The sequence below is a fragment of the Brachyhypopomus gauderio genome, unplaced genomic scaffold, assembly GCF_052324685.1.
Source record: "Brachyhypopomus gauderio isolate BG-103 unplaced genomic scaffold, BGAUD_0.2 sc85, whole genome shotgun sequence".
Lineage (NCBI taxonomy): Eukaryota > Metazoa > Chordata > Actinopteri > Gymnotiformes > Hypopomidae > Brachyhypopomus > Brachyhypopomus gauderio.
The window spans coordinates 56,165-75,255 of NW_027506906.1; the positions used below are offsets into that span (position 1 = coordinate 56,165).

At 47.1% G+C, this 19,091-nt stretch overlaps 1 protein-coding gene and 1 long non-coding RNA gene across 2 annotated transcripts in view; both read right to left on the minus strand.

The window, feature by feature from the left end:
• Positions 1 to 3,210: 3,210 nt before the first annotated feature.
• The window catches only part of LOC143493349 (uncharacterized), a 56,792-nt gene continuing 40,911 nt past the window's right edge, over positions 3,211 to 19,091 (minus strand). The window contains exons 4-5 of the long non-coding RNA XR_013125402.1: positions 4,722 to 4,811; positions 3,211 to 3,919 (exon numbers count right to left, since the gene is read on the minus strand). This is a non-coding gene — a long non-coding RNA (uncharacterized LOC143493349). The remainder of the gene's footprint in view (positions 3,920 to 4,721; positions 4,812 to 19,091) is intronic.
• On the minus strand, positions 9,389 to 11,256 carry LOC143493368 (four-jointed box protein 1-like). Its single transcript, XM_076991763.1, has one exon. It carries the CDS (start codon positions 10,808 to 10,810, stop codon positions 9,548 to 9,550), a length of 1,263 nt encoding a protein of 420 aa, XP_076847878.1. The 5' UTR covers positions 10,811 to 11,256; the 3' UTR covers positions 9,389 to 9,547.

Sequence of the window (19,091 nt, forward strand, 5' to 3'; positions counted from 1 at the left end):
TACATTCCCACAACGTCATTACATTCCCTCAGCTTCATTACATACCCTCAACTTCATTACATCCCTCAGCTTCATTACATCCTTCAACTTCATTACATCCCCTCAACTTCATTACGTCGCCCTCAGCTTCATTACACTCCCTCAGCTTCATTACATCCTTCAGCTTCATTACATCCACTCAACTTCATTACATCTCCTCAGCTTCATTACTTCCCCTCAGCTTCATTACATCCTTCAACTTCATTACATCTCCTCAGCTTCATTACTTCCCCTCAGTTTCATTACATTCCCTCAGCTTCATTACACTCCCTCAACTTCATTACATTCCCTCAGCTTCATTACGTCCCTCAGCTTCATTACACTCCCTCAACTTTATTACATCTCCTCAGCTTCATTACATCCCTCAACTTCATTACATCTCCTCAGCTTCATTAAATCCCCTCAACTTCATTACATCTCCTCAGCTTCATTACATCCCCTCAACTTCATTACATCTCCTCAGCTTCATTACATCCCCTCAGCTTCATTACATCCCCTCAGCTTCATTACATTCCCTCAGCTTCATTACATTCCCTCAACTTCATTACATTCCCTCAGCTTCATTACATTCCCTCAACTTTATTACATCTCCTCAGCTTCATTACGTCCCTCAGCTTCATTACGTCCCTCAGCTTCATTACACTCCCTCAACTTTATTACATCTCCTCAGCTTCATTACATTCCCTCAGCTTCATTACATCCCTCAGCTTCATTACGTCCCTCAGCTTCATTACGTCCCTCAGCTTCATTACACTCCCTCAACTTTATTACATCTCCTCAGCTTCATTACATTCCTCAACTTCATTACATCTCCTCAGCTTTATTACATTCCCTCAGCTTCATTACATCCCTCAGCTTCATTACATTCCCTCAACTTCATTACATCTCCTCAGCTTGATTACATCCCCTCAACTTCATTACATCCTTCAACTTCATTACATCCCCTCAACTTCATTACATCCCCTCGGCTTCATTACATCCCCTCAGCTTCATTACATTCCCTCAACTTCATTACATCTCCTCAGCTTCATTACATCCCCTCAGCTTCATTACTTTCCCTCAACTTCATTACATCTCCTCAGCTTCATTACATTCCCTCAGCTTCATTACGTCCCTCAGCTTCATTACATTCCCTCAACTTTATTACATCTCCTCAGCTTCATTACATCCCCTCAGCTTCATTACATTCCTTCAGCTTCATTACACTACCTCAACTTCATTACATCCCCTCAGCTTTATTACATCTCCTCAGCTTCAATACATTCCCTCAACTTCATTACATCTCCTCAGCTTCATTACACTCCCTCAACTTCATTACATCCCTCAACTTCATTACATCTCCTCAGCTTCATTACATCCCCTCAACTTCATTACATCCTTCAACTTCATTACATCCCCTCAGCTTCATTACATCCCCTCAACTTCATTACATCCCATCAGCTTCATTACATTCCCTCAGCTTCATTACATCTCCTCAGCTTCATTACATCCCTCAACTTCATTACATCTCCTCAGCTTCATTACACTCCCTCAACTTCATTACATCTCCTCAGCTTCATTACATCCCCTCAGCTTCATTACATCCCTCAACTTCATTACATCCTTCAACTTCATTAAATCTCCTCAGCTTCATTACATCCCCTCAACTTCATTACATCTCCTCAGCTTCATTACATCCCCTCAACTTCATTACATCTCCTCAGCTTCATTACATCCCCTCAACTTCATTACATCATTCAACTTCATTAAATCCCCTCAACTTCATTACATCTCCTCAGCTTCATTACATCCCCTCAGCTTCATTTGTGAGGAAGGTTCCAGACTTTATCACTTTCTCTATGCAATATTGTGTTCCCAACAAAAATAGCAGAGGCAACAGAAAAGAGCAGAGAATGTGTTGAAGGGGGAAAACGGGACAGGCGGGGGGAAGGGGGGGCAGGAAGGGGATGGGGGTGTTGGGGGTGTTGGGGGTGTTGGGGGTGATGGGGGTGTTGGGGGTGTTGGGGTGATGGGGGTGTTGGGGGTGTTGGGGTGATGGGGGTGTTGGGGGTGATGGGGTGATGGGGGTGTTGGGGTGTTGGGGGTGTTTGGGGTGTTGGGGGTGTTGGGGGTGATGGGGGTGTTGGGGTGATGGGGGTGTTGGGGGTGATGGGGGTGTTTGGGGTGATGGGGGTGTTGGGGGTGTTGGGGGTGATGGGGGTGTTTGGGGTGATGGGGGTGTTGGGGGTGTTGGGGGTGATGGGGGTGTTTGGGGTGATGGGGGTGTTGGGGGTGATGGGGGTGATGGGGTGTTGGGGGTGATGGAGGTGTTGGGGGTGTTGGGGGTGATGGAGGTGTTGGGGGTGATGGGGGTGTTGGGGTGATGGGGGTGTTGGGGGTGATGGGGGTTGTTGGGGGCGATGGGGGTGTTTGGGGTGATGGGGGTGTTGGGGTGTTGGGGGTGTTGGGGGCGATGGGGGTGTTTGGGGTGATGGGGGTGTTGGGGGTGATGGGGTGATGGGGGTGATGGGGTGTTGGGGGTAATGGAGGTGTTGGGGGTGTTGGGGGTGATGGAGGTGTTGGGGGTGTTGGGGTGTTGGGGGTGTTGGGGGTGTTGGGGTGTTGGGGGTGATGGGGTGTTGGGGGTGATGGGGGTGTTGGGGGTGTTGGGGGTGATGGGGGTGTTGGGGTGATGGGGGTGATGGGGTGTTGGGGGTGATGGAGGTGTTGGGGGTGTTGGGGTGATGGGGGTGTTGGGGGTGTTGGGGGTGATGGGGGTGTTGGGGGTGTTGGGGTGTTGGGGGTGTTGGGGGTGTTGGGGGTGATGGGGGTGTTGGGGGTGTTGGGGTGTTGGGGGTGTTGGGGTGATGGGGCTGGGACAAAAGCTTGCATTTGCTTTGAAGTAGCCCTATCACCTTCTCTTACACCCTGCTTACGCATCAGCATGTCATAAATTGTAGTGGTGTGTGTGTGTGTGTGTGTGTGTGTGTGTGTGTGTGTGTGTGTGTGTGTGTGTGTGAGCATGTTTCAGAAATGCCTTCGCCAAATTAGGGTGGTATGAGTTACAAGAACACCTGGAGAAAAGAGGAACGATGGATACATAAATGACACACACAACACACACACACACACACACACACACACACACACACACACACACACACACACACACACACACACACTTCTGTCATACGAGCCCTTTAGTGTGTGTTTATGCGCTTGTTCAAACACGCCGTCCAAGACGAGGTGAGCTTTAAGGAGACAGTGAGCGGATGAGCGTTTCAGGGATCATCTCACTCTGGTGCATGATGACGGCAGCGTGAAATGAGGATTGACCACGGAGATCTCATGACTCCCGGTAAAGAGAACAGAGGAGACGAGGAGGAGAGAGAAGGAGAGACATGGGGCCCGGGCGAAGGTTAGGTAAACATGACATAAATAAGGTCACACCCTGACTGAGGCTCAGTGACTAAAACACAGCCAGGGAACATTCAGGAAAACACACTGTGAAAACACACACACACACACACACACACACACACTATCATGCCTCTGTCCTTCCCTTATGAGCCAACTTGCTAACTCCAGCAGGGCTTCAGGATTAGCGGGAGAAGAAGAGATGAGTTCCTACGCATCTGCTCCACAAGCTCGGCTCTCTGCAGCAGGGTCACAGCATTTATCTTTAGCACATGTGGGAGTGAGGAAGAGGAAGCCATAAAACGCATGCGAGGAAGTGAAGATAAAACTGGGCAAAAATTTCCCAGGTGACTACGGCGACATGCGGGGTCCTCGCTGAGGGGCGGAGCTCAGAGGCAGCTCTGGGTCTTCAGCTCAGGGAGGATGACGTCACGGTACCCATGATGGACCAGTCTTGACCACCATGACACTACACTCACCAGCTCTGTTACAACACAGGGAGAGAGTGAGAGAGAGAGAGAGACAGGCAGACAGACAGAAAAGAGTGAGACAGAGACAGAGAAAGAGAGAAAGCAAAATACCGAGGTGTCTGTTAGAGTGCCTGTGAAAAAAGAAAAAGTATCTGGGAACATTTCACGCTACTCTGTGTGGTGTTGTCATGCCAACCAGGCTGTTGTCCTAAAGAGTATCAGCTCTTTGAGTCTCCCAGCGTCTGGAGCCGATATGTTCTGTCCTTCTGTCTCCGTTATGTCCTGTCCCTCTGTCTTCGTGTCTCAGCTGTGAGAGCATGTTTGCGTGCATGTTTTTATTTTATTTTACTTGTCCGTGCGGGTGTGTGTGTGTGTGTGCGTGGCTTCACCTAAATTTCTCGCGTTTGGAGTGAGACTAGGTGTTATGAGGGACGTTTTCTTCTTCACAGAATCAAATCTCCACTGACTATTGTGCCATAATTACTACGTGTCTCAGAGCACACGGAAAAAGACCAGCGACACTCTGGTGATTTGGAGTGATTCATTCCTCCTACGGCCTTACTGCCAAACGCACTGAAAGCATCCTGACTGGGGGACTTGAACTCACGCCCGACACTTTGCTTTGCATCTTGAATGGTCACGCAGAAAGCTGAGCCCAGGAGAGGGGGGGTGGTGTTCACTAGTGCTCCAAACCCCCCACCCCCTCACCATCACTCATCTCACAGCCAAACATGAGGGATAAGTGCGGTATTGGCAACCTGAGCTACCATATGCTGCTGAGTAACTGTTCTACAGTAACGCTGTGCGTGTAATCACCTTGCAGGGAGCGGCGTGTTCGTTGTCGCACGTCCTTGCCGAGTGTACCAGATCCTCGCCCGGTTACTTGTGCCTTCTGATAGCAGCAGCCTGTGGTAGAGCACAAAGCTCAATTTACATAGAAATGGCTGTATTAACATGGCCCTGTGTGAAGGGAAATGACAGCATTGCCGAGAGGAGCTACTGAAAATACAGGTTTGTGGACCATTAAATGCCTTCAGCCAACAGGATAAAGGCAGAAACCAACCAACCCTCCTCGTGAAATGTGTCAATCCTGCATGTTGTACGCTTCAGCTGAAAGACTGCAGTGTGTGGTGGTGTTGGTGGTCTAATCGATAGGTACTGTAGGTAGGTATCTGCATAAGACCACAGGTGGGGGTAAATGCCAGAGAGGTGACCCACAAGACAAACACACATTTTTTTCTTCACATTGTTTCTAGCAGTTTTGAAATACTTGTTCCAAGCTATCATATACACAGCAGCACACAGTAGCACAGAAGGAGTCTGATATTTAATGGAAATAAATGCATCTGAAAGCAAAAGAGATCTCTCTCTCTCTCTCTCTCTCTCTCTCTCTCTCTCTACACACAATAGATGTTGACAGCACCTAGTGGCATGAATGGTAGGTATTCATTGCATATGCATTCAGTATGATGGATGTGGAATTAATAGTACAGTTGCGGAGCTGGGGCAGGTTATAAATGGGGAATGTTCAAACCCCACTGCCTCTGTGGTAAACAAACATTACCACGTCTGTCCTGCTAAGCTGAAGTTCTTACACAGCTCCTAAAGCCACAGCAGGACTTTTGCATGACTTTTGCCATACTCCTGTTCAAAATAATAGACTTAGATATTAAGTTAAACATAATTCATAATTCCTTTGAGGAATTTGTTTTGCCACAAAACACTGTTCATAATAGGATACTGTCTGTTGACATAGCTACGCAAACAGAGAAAACAGGCCTCATTTCTGGACGTGTATCTTTCATGAGCCTTTTAGAACTGCACACATGGATCATCAAACGTCACCCTCCGGATTTACACTAATCCCATGAGTATTTCACTCGCTGTTTGCTTTACAAATCAATCAGGGTGGAAGAAAACTGGAGATTCTGGACCAGAATCCAGAATCCAACCCAGAATCCAAGCCTGCAACAGGATTCTAGTGCATGGCCTGCTCTCAAGATAAGATATCAGACACTTTCACCATCATTATTCTGATTTTCCTTTAGGTAACATTGTGTTGAAGACGCACAACAAGATATTCAGAGGTAAAATGTTGGGTTTATTGATTATGTAGTTATATAATTACATTTGAGAGAGACAGAAATAAATATAAAGTGGGTGGAGATAAAAAAAATGTTTGCTTTCACTGAATTTGCAAAAGTTTCTACCGTGGTACCAGAACTTTGTGGAGATGGTTGACATTCCAAATGACCAAACGATTAGCCAGTCCACCATCGGGTTAAGCAGGTATGTCCTGAGAGCGTGTGAACTGGAACGCTGTGTGCAGAACACTCCCTTTGCATGTCGTTAAAGTAGCATGCGATCAGGCAGGGATGCAGGCAGCGTTTGGGTAGCCACCATTAGTACGTAAAGCCTCAGTCTGTCAGTACTCAGGCCGTGACTAGAGATTACGGCCCCTGACTAGTTTGATGCTCTAATCAAAGCTTTCGTGCACAGAAAGATTATAATGGGCCTTCTCTGTTAAAGTGTATCCTTTATTTAGGTATCTTATTGGAGCACACCACATTAGAAGCTTTAGATAAGAAAAAATATCCAAGAACTGCTAATATTCAGAACAGAGTTTAATTGGTTTTCAATCATAGAAGTTAATTATATCTAACAGCACTGTAAGCCTCATATCAGACATGTAATTTTGGGGACTTGAATGTTTTTAGCATTTGGTCTAAGAAACGTAGGAGTCAGAATGGGCCTGTGGAGACTGAGCACTGTGTATTGTTGAAATTATCTTTTGTGCTTGAAATGATCAGCAAGGCTAATAATCAAACCCACACCTATTGGAAGCATTTCGGACCACTAAACAATGACTGAAGAGGCCAGATGCAAACTTCCCCGCCAACAGAAGATCCTCTCTAAACAGCCGGGTCGTCTGTGCCGGGCCGGCAATGCTGCAGGAATGTGCTGTCCAACAGAGAGTTCACGCACAGATCCACCCCGGCTTCCTCTGGAATGTCTGCAATGTGGGTGTTTCCCCCAGACACCAGGCCAGCAGACAAACGTCTGCCACTACCTACCGACTCACCTACAGGCGTCCTGCTGATCTGGGACCAGCTTCAAAGGTTCTCTAGTAATGTTAATTGTGACAAGCTGAGCAGTGCAAGCTGCTTCTTGTTTAAAGAAATAGTCCCAAAGTCCCACCTGGAGCTGCCTGGCTCCCGTCCGTTGTTGACCTGAGAGCCGTTTTCCAGGTTTCACCGATAGTTTCAGCGAGGCTGAATGAAACAGGTCCTAGATCAGCGCTAATGGCCAGCTTTGCCCCAAGGCTGTCTTTATGCAAGACCCAGCTCCCACTGATGACATTAAAAGCGAACAGAGGGGGGTTCTGGGTCCTGCTGTTGCAACACCCAGGCCAGATGGATAGAGGGGGGGGGGCACTGGCCTCTGTAGCGTCTGGGGGAGAGTGGGGTAAACAGGCCATGCCACACAGCAGGAGGGGCTCTGGGGACTGGCCTGTCGTGGGGCTGATTTAGGGCTGGAAGGAGTTCAGTTGGGGGATGTTTGTGTGGTTCTGTGAGCCTCGTGGTAACAGCACATTTGTGAACAGAGAAGTGAGCACACCAGCATCAGAACAATGGCTTTGATTTGAGCCGGCAGTGTTATTAAGGCGGGCCTGTAAATGGAAAAGATTTTCTCTTTAAAAACAGCTGATAAGAGTTATTGAGAAAAAAATGCAACTTTTCTACTTTCCCATTTATACAGTGTAGCACAGATGCAAGGGTGATATTCATGATTATTTGAAAGAGTGTGTGTGTGTGTGTGCACGCTGGTGTGTGGTAGAGAGAGATGCCCAACACAGTACCCCATCTTATCCCTGTGATAGCTCCTGCCACATATTCACAACACCTATGCAATCCACGTCCTAGAGCTGCACACACTAGACCTGAGGTGCGTCATGATGTTAAGTTGTAGCAAACCGGGGGCCTAGCAGAGATCATTCAGGTGCTAAATGCTGGGCAAGACATCTGAAGCTCTTCCGTGGCTGGATAATCTTAAAACTTTTTATATATCTGACAGTGCATTTTTATAAATCCTCACCCAGCCGGCACGGCTTGGGCAAAAGCCGTGAGGAAATCCACAAAGGTGCGAGTGTGTCCATCATAAGCTGAAACAGATGTGAATGTGGACTGGGAAGCATTAGCGTAGCTTTGATGTGTTCAACCCTGTACTGGGATCAAGGAACATCCCTAAACACTTTCTCTGAAGACCAAGGTTATTATGGCCCAAATCTCATGCAAATCAATCAACATTTTAAATAAATTAGCCTCGTTTACAGTACAGCATGTAATAAAAGTGTAGGTGTGCACTGATAAGTGAACAAACATGAATCGGCCCTGAGAGTAAAACCTCTGTGTGCACAAGGGAGCTCGACTCAGTTGTCAGCAGATCCAATTAACATCACACACACTGAACTGGCAATTACAGCAGCCGCCCGTGCATGAGAACCACGTTCGCTGACTTTCACTCATTTCAAACTGTCTGTTCGCAACTTGCGAACAGAAACTTTATTAGTTTGTATCTCTAAATAGTCTCGGTAGCGTCGTTGAAACCAGTGGCACAGAAATAAAGGAACGAAGTGTATCTGGAACATCGAAACGATTCTACAAGACGACTGAGCTGGCTGCGATGGTCGTGGAGAAGAAAGGAACATTGTAAAAAGTATGAAAAGGAGTGGGTTCAATGTTACTGGCGAAGAATGTGAGAATGTGTGCATGGCATTCCATTGTCACAAAGGCCTGGTCTTAGAAAACCGAGAGAATCCTTCTCACAAGTCATCCAACTCTGTTTGGGCAGGAAGCTGCCACACCAGGGTCTTTATGGCTGGATGTGAAGCACTTTAGATCCACTAAGTGTAACAGTGCATTCAAAATGACACAAGCTTATTTGTTCATGTAATTTTAATAAAAAGGAACTGGAATGTTATCACAAACTGTGATTTAAATTAGTTAAATAGAATTCAGATTTTACAAAACAAAATCCCACAACACACTTTCAGTTCAATATCACCATTTCAATAAGAACCGTCATTTAATTCAGAATTGTAAAGCTGTGTAGGAATGATAGTTATTTCAATTGCTGATTTCTTGAAGAGTATGAATATTGCCATTTTCCAGTTTCTGCATTACAGTGATGCACGTGAGCATTTATTTTTAAGAACAGAGTGTTTGGCGTTGAAATGGAGCGTTTGGTTGTTGCACTCCTGTTTGATCAGTTATAGTTTCGTTTCCCTCAGGTACATTTGCATAAATACCAAGAATGGCAGAAGCAGCCAACACCATTTCCTGCGTCTGTGTTCAGGGACTGACTAGTTGGGCAGTTATTGTATTGCCAGATTAATTCTTTCACAAGCAATATGCTTTGACTTCCTAGAACTCAAGGTTTGACCTTTGAAAACCAAAATAAATGTTGTCTTATGGAAACTCATATACAAAACACATGTTTATTTACACATTAAAGGTTCATCCCCACAGGAGGTAGTCCAATCAGATGTTCAAAATTTACTTACATATCATCATGGTCACCTCAGTAACCAAGTGTCCTTTTTCAGTCTCTGGGTTAAGTGTGAGAGTCTACATGTGCAAACACTACTGACTGTATTTCCCTTTACAGTGCAATATGTGCTTGTACACTATGTCTATTCTGTCCTGTAAGATCCTCGCATGTTCCTCGGATAAAAAGCCCAGATCCGCCGCTAAGGGTTCGTTGTCCCGGTAGAGCGCGTGCAGACGTGTCCGCGTGTCCCGGTCCAGATGGAGCTGCAGCACGCGCTGGGCGGTTCTCCTCCTGAAGACACACACGGAGCCCAGCACGGAGCTGTGGTACCTCTCCCACATGTCCAGCACCCGGTACCCGTGCACCAAGCCCGCCTCGTTGTCCAGGAACACCAGAACCCCGCGGGGCGTCTGGAGGAGGTTGCTGGTGTCTCTCTCCATCACGTGCGTGTCCCACTGGAGACTGAACAGGTTACTGACCAGCCGGTCGAAGTTGGCCGTCAGGTAGTCGAATAGAACCAGATCGCTCCACTGCATCAGCTCCAGTAACTCCGCCCGGGTTTTGTTCCGAAGGTCCAGGTTCGGGTGCAGCGTTTTGCCGTTTTGGCGGAGAGGAGCGGGTGTAAGAACCCCGGTCAGGTTGGCGACCCACTGGGTCAGAGACACCACCTCCGTCCCGGACCACTGCAGGCTCTCCATCCTGCTCCTCACGGACTTCCACTGATCACCGTCCACGTTCAACCGGGCCAGAACCAGCGGCGGGATGTTCGTTATACCGAGCAGAGCCCCTAAATAATAGGACAAAGTTTCGCCCTGCACCTGGTCCGCGTTGATCCCGTAACGCACACAAGCTCTGGTTCCGTCCGAGAAGGTGGCCAGCTGGTTAGAAGTCCTACCACATCCCGCCTCCAGGGAGACCACGCGGTTCCGCCTGGCCCGGTGTCTCCAAGCCCGGCCATGCTCCTCGCTGAAGACCACAGGAAGATCATCCTCCAGGTTCTGACTCCAGAAAATATCGTCCTCGACAGCTTCGATTCTGTTGAGTCCACTTTGAACATCTACGTCCACCGATCTGAAGCGGTTCCCGTCCACACCAGCGTTGGTTCTGGTCCTCTGGGCTCCGCTAATGTTGCCGCCGTGAGTGAAGTACTCACGTGCAGCCGGAACCGCAAGTAAAGCTCGAGAAGTTTTAGCTGAGAGTCCAGACGGTCCAGGATACGCGGGACTGGACCGGTACTGGTGAAAGTCTCGTGTGTGTCGCCCCAGTCGTGTTTCCGAGCTGCTCCAGAAGTGCAGCACACACGCACAAGTGAGCAGAAACAGCAGCGCCAGCAGGTTCGCCCAAATCACTCTCATTTCTCACCGTTATGGGTCCACTTCTCTCGGAACTCATTCAACTTCAGGTTCGTGTGTGATGTTCGTCCACGGAGCTCCAGAACCGGCTGCAGTAACCCGCGTGTGTCGCTGCAGGGACACATTTATTCTCATTATTCCTCCGTTTAAATCCGCATCTCCGTCTGGAACCGGCCGCGATCCTCTATAAAACACACCGGTTCTCCTTCTTCATCTCTCCTACTCGGTTCTTCGTGTGCTGGCGGTTCTGCGCGGGTCCGTCCGTGTCGTCCTCCTCCGTCGGTCCGTTTGATTCAGCTGCTCCGTTCTGAGGAAGACGAGGGGCGATGGGTCACGTGACCGAGGAAGAGCGCTGAAAGGGTGAGACGGACCCCGGGACTATTCGGACATGAGTCACACGCTTTATCCGATAAAATATTATTACAATTAAAGAAAATACACAACACTCGGTAAAAAAAATCTTAAATACGCATTTGAATGAAAGAAAATAACATCGTTATAATGTTTTGTCAAAATATACACCTATCAGCCAAAAGTCTAGAGAAACCTGACTTAACGTATGTTTTTAAACCTAATGGGCCATGCCTAAGTTTGCTTCTAAGACAAATATAATTTGAGAAATGTGTTAGTGTGTACATGGATTCACACTATTCACACACACACACACACACACACACACACACACACACACACACACACACACACACACACACACACACACACAACACTTTTAGATGCACCCTCAGCAAATAGTTTTCATTCAGAGCTTTAGTTCCTCACCCTACAAGTGGTCTGCACATGTGAGCAAGACCTCAGGACTGATGGAGGAATCTAAGATGGCAGCCTCATGAAACTGGTTAAGAGAACTCAGAGCGCATTAGTTAGTTACTTCTATACACAGCAGAATCATGTATGCATTATTTCATTGGTTTGATCCCTTCCATTTATTAAAATGTGGAAAATATTGGTAAACAATACTAAGAGTAGGAGAGTCCAAACTTGGTATTGATCCTGTACATGAAGACCTTGACCAGTTTCACACCATCTTCACAATAACTCTATTTGCATTCATGTTGATTGCATGGTAGAAAAAAAACCCCATTTATTTCCACAAGGTCATAAAGACGTTTCCAATAATGAATCTCTTTCCAACCTCACATTATCTCTGGAAGTCTCATTCCATTGATTCAAACACTGAGACATGTTACAGCATGAACACGTCCTTTCCCTGAAATCTAAAACATTCCCATAGATGCCAAAAAGCCATAATTAAGCTCACTTTGCACGCAGGCTACAGTATATTTGTGTGGAGATTATAGTGTAAGCCAGTTGGTCTGAGAGTTGGTGGAGTCGTGTTTTGATTGACTAACAACTCAACCTGTGCAAATATTAAAAATACATTCAACACTCAAACGGAAGCTGAAACTATTCATAATGCAAGTGTGCTCACGTCTCAGATGTTCAAGCAATAAAGCTTAGAACTGATTCACTGAGATGAAATGTGTAATTTGTCCAATTTTCTGAAACTCATTCCCGTGTGCACAGAAGAACAATCCCATTAAGTAAAATTTGGGAGCAGCAACGTGTCCTAGTGTTAGCGCGAATGCTCTTGTCCTGCTGTCTTTAAGGGTGTAATGCAATATTTCAAACCCACCATCCAAAGTCCAATAAAGTGCACGTCCTTCATTGCAAGTAATTTAAGGTCTGCTTGAAAATCCAGTGGAGGATTGTGTAATGGGGGAAGTGTGGTGTGTGGAGGAGTGCACACAGGAGATCTGTTCTTACAAATCATATTATTCCCGCACAGAAAGAGGACTTTGTGGAATAAATCAGTACCTGCTCTCGAATAAAAACATGAGCTTAAATAATAGAAATGAAGCTCATATAATGAAAAGCACAGTTCAATAAAGATCTCGCCACATATATAGAAGAATGTAAATCAAGAAATATAATTTACACAATATAAAACACGATTCATTAAAATAATATTAAGAATCAAGTGGTTTAAAAGATTATTCTCAATACTGCAAACATGTTTACCCACAGCTGAGAAGGGAAAGGTATTGACTCTCTCAACAGTTTGGAAAGGAAAGAGCTGATGGGTCTGGCAGTAAATATCCGGGATAAACAGGGTCCCAACATCCTCACACACACAGAAGAATGGCTGTTTAGGATGGCAGATTCCAGACCTCAGAGTCAATTAAAGGTTCACCATAAAACTTACATTAAAATGTAGTATGCATTAAAATGTAGTAGGCTATGCACAAAAAATATAATACATTAAAGTCAGTGAAATTCAGGGCAATACATTTGGCTACAGAAAATAATTTATTGTATATTGATATGGAAGAATCGCGTCTAACATTAGCCTTTATTTTTGAAACAGCCTTAAATTATTAAAATTAGAATTCTCCAAAAGTCTAGTGAAAGTCTTGACAGAAAAAAAGCTTCACAGAGCTTCACTTTTGGTTTAGACTAAAAATTCAGAGTCAGATTTTAGCTTCTTTTAGCGTTTATCTGTTCTCCCTTAACAGTACTAAAAGGGGACATATATAACAAGAATAGCTCAACCTAGTTCAACGTAATTGAAATTGGCTGGAACATATAAGGGGTGTTTTATCTTAGGTAGTTACACACTTCCATTTTGAAAGTCCTCTACCAGAGAGCTGGAATTAATTAGTTCTGTAATTGGACATTTATGACAAGCACGCACGCACGCACGCACGCACACACACACAACACACACACACACACACACACACACACACACACACACACACACACACACACACACAGACAGACATCAAATCAAATCTTTATTCTCACAGACGGTCAGCTAAGAATTTGAGTTTCTAATCTAAACCATTAGAATATTTTTCCAGTTTCTTGTTGACTGCAAGACAGAAACAAACAGGAAGAACATCACACACACACACACACACACACACACACACACACACACACACACACACACACACACACACACACACAGCCTGACATGTCTGAGTGCAGATGGCAGTCATTTGACTCGTCTCATTCACCTGACCCGTCCACCACATGGAATATAAACCTTATAAGTGGAGAGCCGGATGCAAACGCGCGCACACACACACACACACACACACACACACACACACACACACACACACACACACACACACACACACTCATACACACACACACACACACACTCATACACACACACACACACACACACACACACACACACACACACACACACACACACACACACACTCATACACACATACACACACACACACACACACACACACACACACACACACACACACACACACACACACACTCATACACACACACACACACACACACACACACACACACACACACACACACTCATACACACATACACACACACACACACACACACACACACACACACACACACACACACACACACACACACACTCATACACACACACACACACACACACACACACACACACACACACACTCATACACACACACACACACACACACACACTCTCACACACACACACACACTCATACACACACACACACACACACACACACACACACACACACACACACACACACAGACACACACGTACACACACGCATACATTGGCATAATAGCTTCTTTATTGTCTGACATTATATAGTTCAGGGCTTTACAAGGTCAGTCCACAATCCAGTGAAAGTTCAGTAAGTCAGACAGGGGGCAGCAGAGAGCTCAGCACATGGAACACCCCAGCTCAAACGCCCCAGCTCAAACGCCCCAGCCCAAACACCCCAGCTCAAACGCCCCAGCTCAAACGCCCCAGCTCAAACACCCCAGCTCAAACGCCCCAGCTCAACCGCCCCAGCTCAAACGCCCCAGCTCAAACACCCCACCTCAAACGCCCCACCTCAAATGCCCCAGCTCAAACGCCCCAGTTCAAACGCCCAAACACCCCAGCCCAAACACCCCAGCTCAAACACCCCAGCTCAAACACCCCAGCTCAAATGCCCCAGCCCAAACGCCCCAGCCCAAACGCCCCAGCTCAAACGCCCAAACACCCCAGCTCAAACGCCCAAACACCCCAGCCCAAACACCCCAGCCCAAACGCCCCAGCTCAAACGCCCAAACGCCCAAACGCCCCAGCTCAAACGCCCCAGCTCAAACGCCCCAGCCCAAACACCCCAGCCCAAAAGCCCCAGTTCAAACACCCCAGCTCAAACGCCCAAACACCCCAGCCCAAACACCCCAGCTCAAACGCCCCAGCTCAAACACCCCAGCTCAAACGCCCAAACACCCCAGCCCAAACACCCCAGCTCAAATGCCCCAGCTCAAACGCCCCAGCTCAAATGCCCAAACACCCCAGCTCAAACGCCCAAACACCCCAGCCCAAACACCCCAGCTCAAATGCCCGAGCTTAAACGCCCCAGCTCAAACGCCCCAGCCCAAACACCCCAGCCCAAACGCCCCAGTTCAAACACCCCAGCTCAAACGCCCAAACACCCCAGCCCAAACGCCCCAGCCCAAACGCCCCAGCTCAAATGCCCCAGCCCAAACACCCCAGCCCAAACACCCCAGCTCAAACACCCCAGCCCAAACGCCCAAACACCCCAGCTCAAACACCCCAGCCCAAACACCCCAGCCCAAACGCCCAAACACCCCAGCTCAAACACCCCAGCCCAAACACCCCAGCCCAAACACCCCAGCCCAAACACCCCAGCTCAAACACCCCAGCTCAAACGCCCAAACACCCCAGCTCAAACGCCGAAACACCCCAGCCCAAACACCCAAACGCCCCAGCTCAAACGCCGAAACACCCAAACAGCCCAGCCCAAACACTCCAGCCCAAACAGCCCAGCCCAAATGCTTCCTCCGATATCAAGCATATCCATTTCCTGGCATGTGTCATCTGGAGGCCCGGCGTGGACAGGAGTGCCAGACACATTCCTCACTTATTTCTGCTATAAATGTGTCTCTCCATTTGCTCCTAGGAGACTCGTAAGAATGCAAACCTCTCTGTTCTCCTCTCCATACCCAGTCCAGTCTTTTAGGAAACACAATTCGTACCCTGTGGCTGTTCATTTTAACCAACCCAACCATAACAGGCTGTATAGTTTTGTTCTCATGTAAATACTCCACATGTGCAGTGAGACGGCACCTTTTACCGCGTGTCACTTTCGGCTGGGGCCTTTCAGAGTCACAGCTGGCCTGCTCACATTCTCACTGGGTCTGGGGCAGTAAACGAACAGGAGTCCAATCACCGCACTCATGTGGTAAATGCACACACATAAACCCACCCACACACACACACACACACACACACACACACACACACACACACACACACACACACACACACACACACACACACACACACACACACACACACACATGTACACACAGAAAAGTATTATTAATACATGCCTTCATTCCCTCACTCACTCCTAGATGGATATCCTGGTCTACCATTAGTGTTGAAAGCTACAATCATTTCGCTTCAGCTGACAATAACCAGGACTAGTGGAGACATTCATCCCCCACTGTGTCCAGTTGCAGTGGGTACAACACATTTTGGGTAGCTGTGCTCATGTGTGATTGTGAGTGCACTGGTGCAATAGATACCGGATGCAGCGTTGCAACCATCGAACACTAGAGGACATTTTGGGCAATATGGATTGTGTGTGTGTGAGTGGGAGGGTGTGAGTATTGTGTGTGTGTGTGTGTGTGTGTGTGTGTGTGTGTGTGTGTGTGTGTGTGTGTGTGTGTGTGAGTGTGTGAGTGTGTGTGTGTGTGAGTATTGATGTGAGCAGCGCCTGAACGATCATCCTTTATACCACGGGAGGATGTTGAGGTTCCCACATGACTTTGGGCTTGTTCTTTTCTGTAGTCTTGCTGTTGTCTCGTCTGGCTGTCATCTCGTCTTGTTCTCGTCTCACCTTGGTCTTGTCTCGTCTTGCTCTCATGTCACCTTGCACTGATCTCGTGTTGCTCTGGTCTCGTCTTGTTCTCGTCTCGTCTTGTTCTCGTCTCGTCCTGTTCTCGTCTCGTCCTGTTCTCGTCTCATCTTGTTCTCGTCTCGTCTTGTTCTCGTCTCGTCTTGTTCTCGTCTCGTCCTGTTCTTGTCTCGTCCTGTTCTCGTCTCGTCTTGCTCTCGTCTGTTGCTCCCTGGGCTGGTGCTTCTTCTTCTGACTGACGGCACCACCCAGACCAGTGAGCAATGGCAGATGCATCTAATACAAGTCTTAGCATGGTGGGTGTGATGCTTTCATCAGCCTGACCATCATATTGGTATTCAGAACATGAAAAAACCCACATTAGTCACATTAAAGCAAGAGGGGAATGGGCACCTTAGCAAAAACGCACTGGGCAGGATAACCTTCAACATCCTTGAATGTAGTGAACAGAACAGAATATAAAATAGGGGCATTTTTCTATCTACATTTTAACAAAATTGGAAACAAAGACATGGAGAATAGACGGAGAGAGGATTTATGCATTCTCCCGTCATCATTTTGTCAACGTTTCTGACTTTACAGTAATACACATCGTCTGTCAGGACCCAAAGTTGCAATTTCATTAAATGTGCAGCTCAATTCTAGCTGCTGTGTATTTGGTGCAAGGAAACCAGCGATGTTCTTCATACTGCCAAATCCATCCAGCTGGCAGGAGCCCAGTAAACCCCAGCACGTCCACGCCATCATCTGGAGGGATGCTCAACACAGAAGCACATCCAAATCTCACCGCCTTCCATATTTAACACTGTTTTATTAGCATGCCTTTGCCAGACTCTCAGAGGTCTTTGGTCTTCCATGATAAGGCAGCACAGTATTCAGAGATTATTAATAGCACTGGAGTTCAGTGCAGAGGGTGACGTTGGGTAATAGTTCTTTAGCCACATGGATGGAGAGGTTAAAGGGAAATGATGTCAGACCTGGTCTGATGAAACTGTCTTTATCTGCAGCAGCTAGGATTGTTTCCCTAGATACTCCTTCAGGTGCTGCTGAACACACAGCACAGAGGTGAAGCACTCGCTGATCATATCTGTGAGCGAGACAAGTTGGTAGATATACTTATAACCTCATTACTTTAAGAGCACTCCAATCTTGCCATCCACCAATGGCTCTTAAACCCTCTATTAAACAATTTAGAAGTTCTGTCCTCCTTCATTATCCAGCTTACTGACTTCACAGAGATAAAGTATTTCATAACAGAACAGCATCTAACGAGAGACTTGCTGGGTTTGCTCAAAAAGCCAGCTCATGTGAAATGGTTTTCGCTCCGATGAAACGCCGTCACAGCTGACCCGCGTGAGACGGCATCTGGGTCACGCGGCCCGTTTGGGTCAGCGCTTGTGCTCCAGCCCCCCCCCCCCCCCCTCCCCCGTGGTCCACCACCCCCCTGTGCTCTCGCCACTGATTGAAACAGCAAATGGAAGAAATGAAAGAGCTTCTCTGAGACCACGAGGCCACACAAGCTCACGGCAAACGGGTACGACCACGCAGACACAGACCGGACCCTCCAACACCAATTATCTGATGTCCGACTAACAGGTCCATCACAGTCATGTTCCGCTGTATAAAACTGGCTCCTCCCATCCAAGATCTCACAAGTAAAACTAAGGAATAAAATGAAGTGTGTGTCAGTACTCTACTTCCTCGGTAATGTGATTCATCTACCACGAACCCTCAGGTCAGGAGAGGCTATTCTCTAAGAATAAAGGCCTTCACAGCGTCAGTAACCACTTTAACAGCTTTTCTTACCCTCACCAGCTAAGCTAGTGCTTCAAAGGGAACAATACAATCTAAGATTATTTTCACTGGAGAACAGTAACCTAACATTTTCTCCATGGAAGATAAGCGTGTCGTGTCTCTTAATAATCACAGCAGTGAATGAATTCCCAGCACTAAAAAGCAGGTCAGATCATGCCATGCGTAGTCTGATCCAGTCTTGTGTGTCAGTGAGTTTGAGAAGAGGGTCAACACGCAACAGCGTGGTGTCTGATCATCACGGCACAATCCTCGGGTTACACTCGGGCTCCGGGATAACGCCCTGTGGAACTGTTAAGACACACCACGCAGGCTGTGCAAATCTCAGTCCTACCAAGTAGGGGTTTCATTGAAAATAACCAGGAACCTCATTTTCAAATCAAATCAAATCAAATCAAAGTTTATTTGTATAGCGCTTTTCACAACACATGTTGTCACAAAGCGCTTTACAGGATTTAAAAGGTTAACAATACTATGGGTCCAGAACCCTAATGAGCAAGCCAAAGGCGACAGTGGCGAG

Coding starts and splice junctions, on each gene's coding strand:
- LOC143493368 (XM_076991763.1), bottom strand. CDS start 10,810: ATGAGAGTGATTTGGGCGAACCTGCTGGCGCTGCTGTTTCTGCTCACT.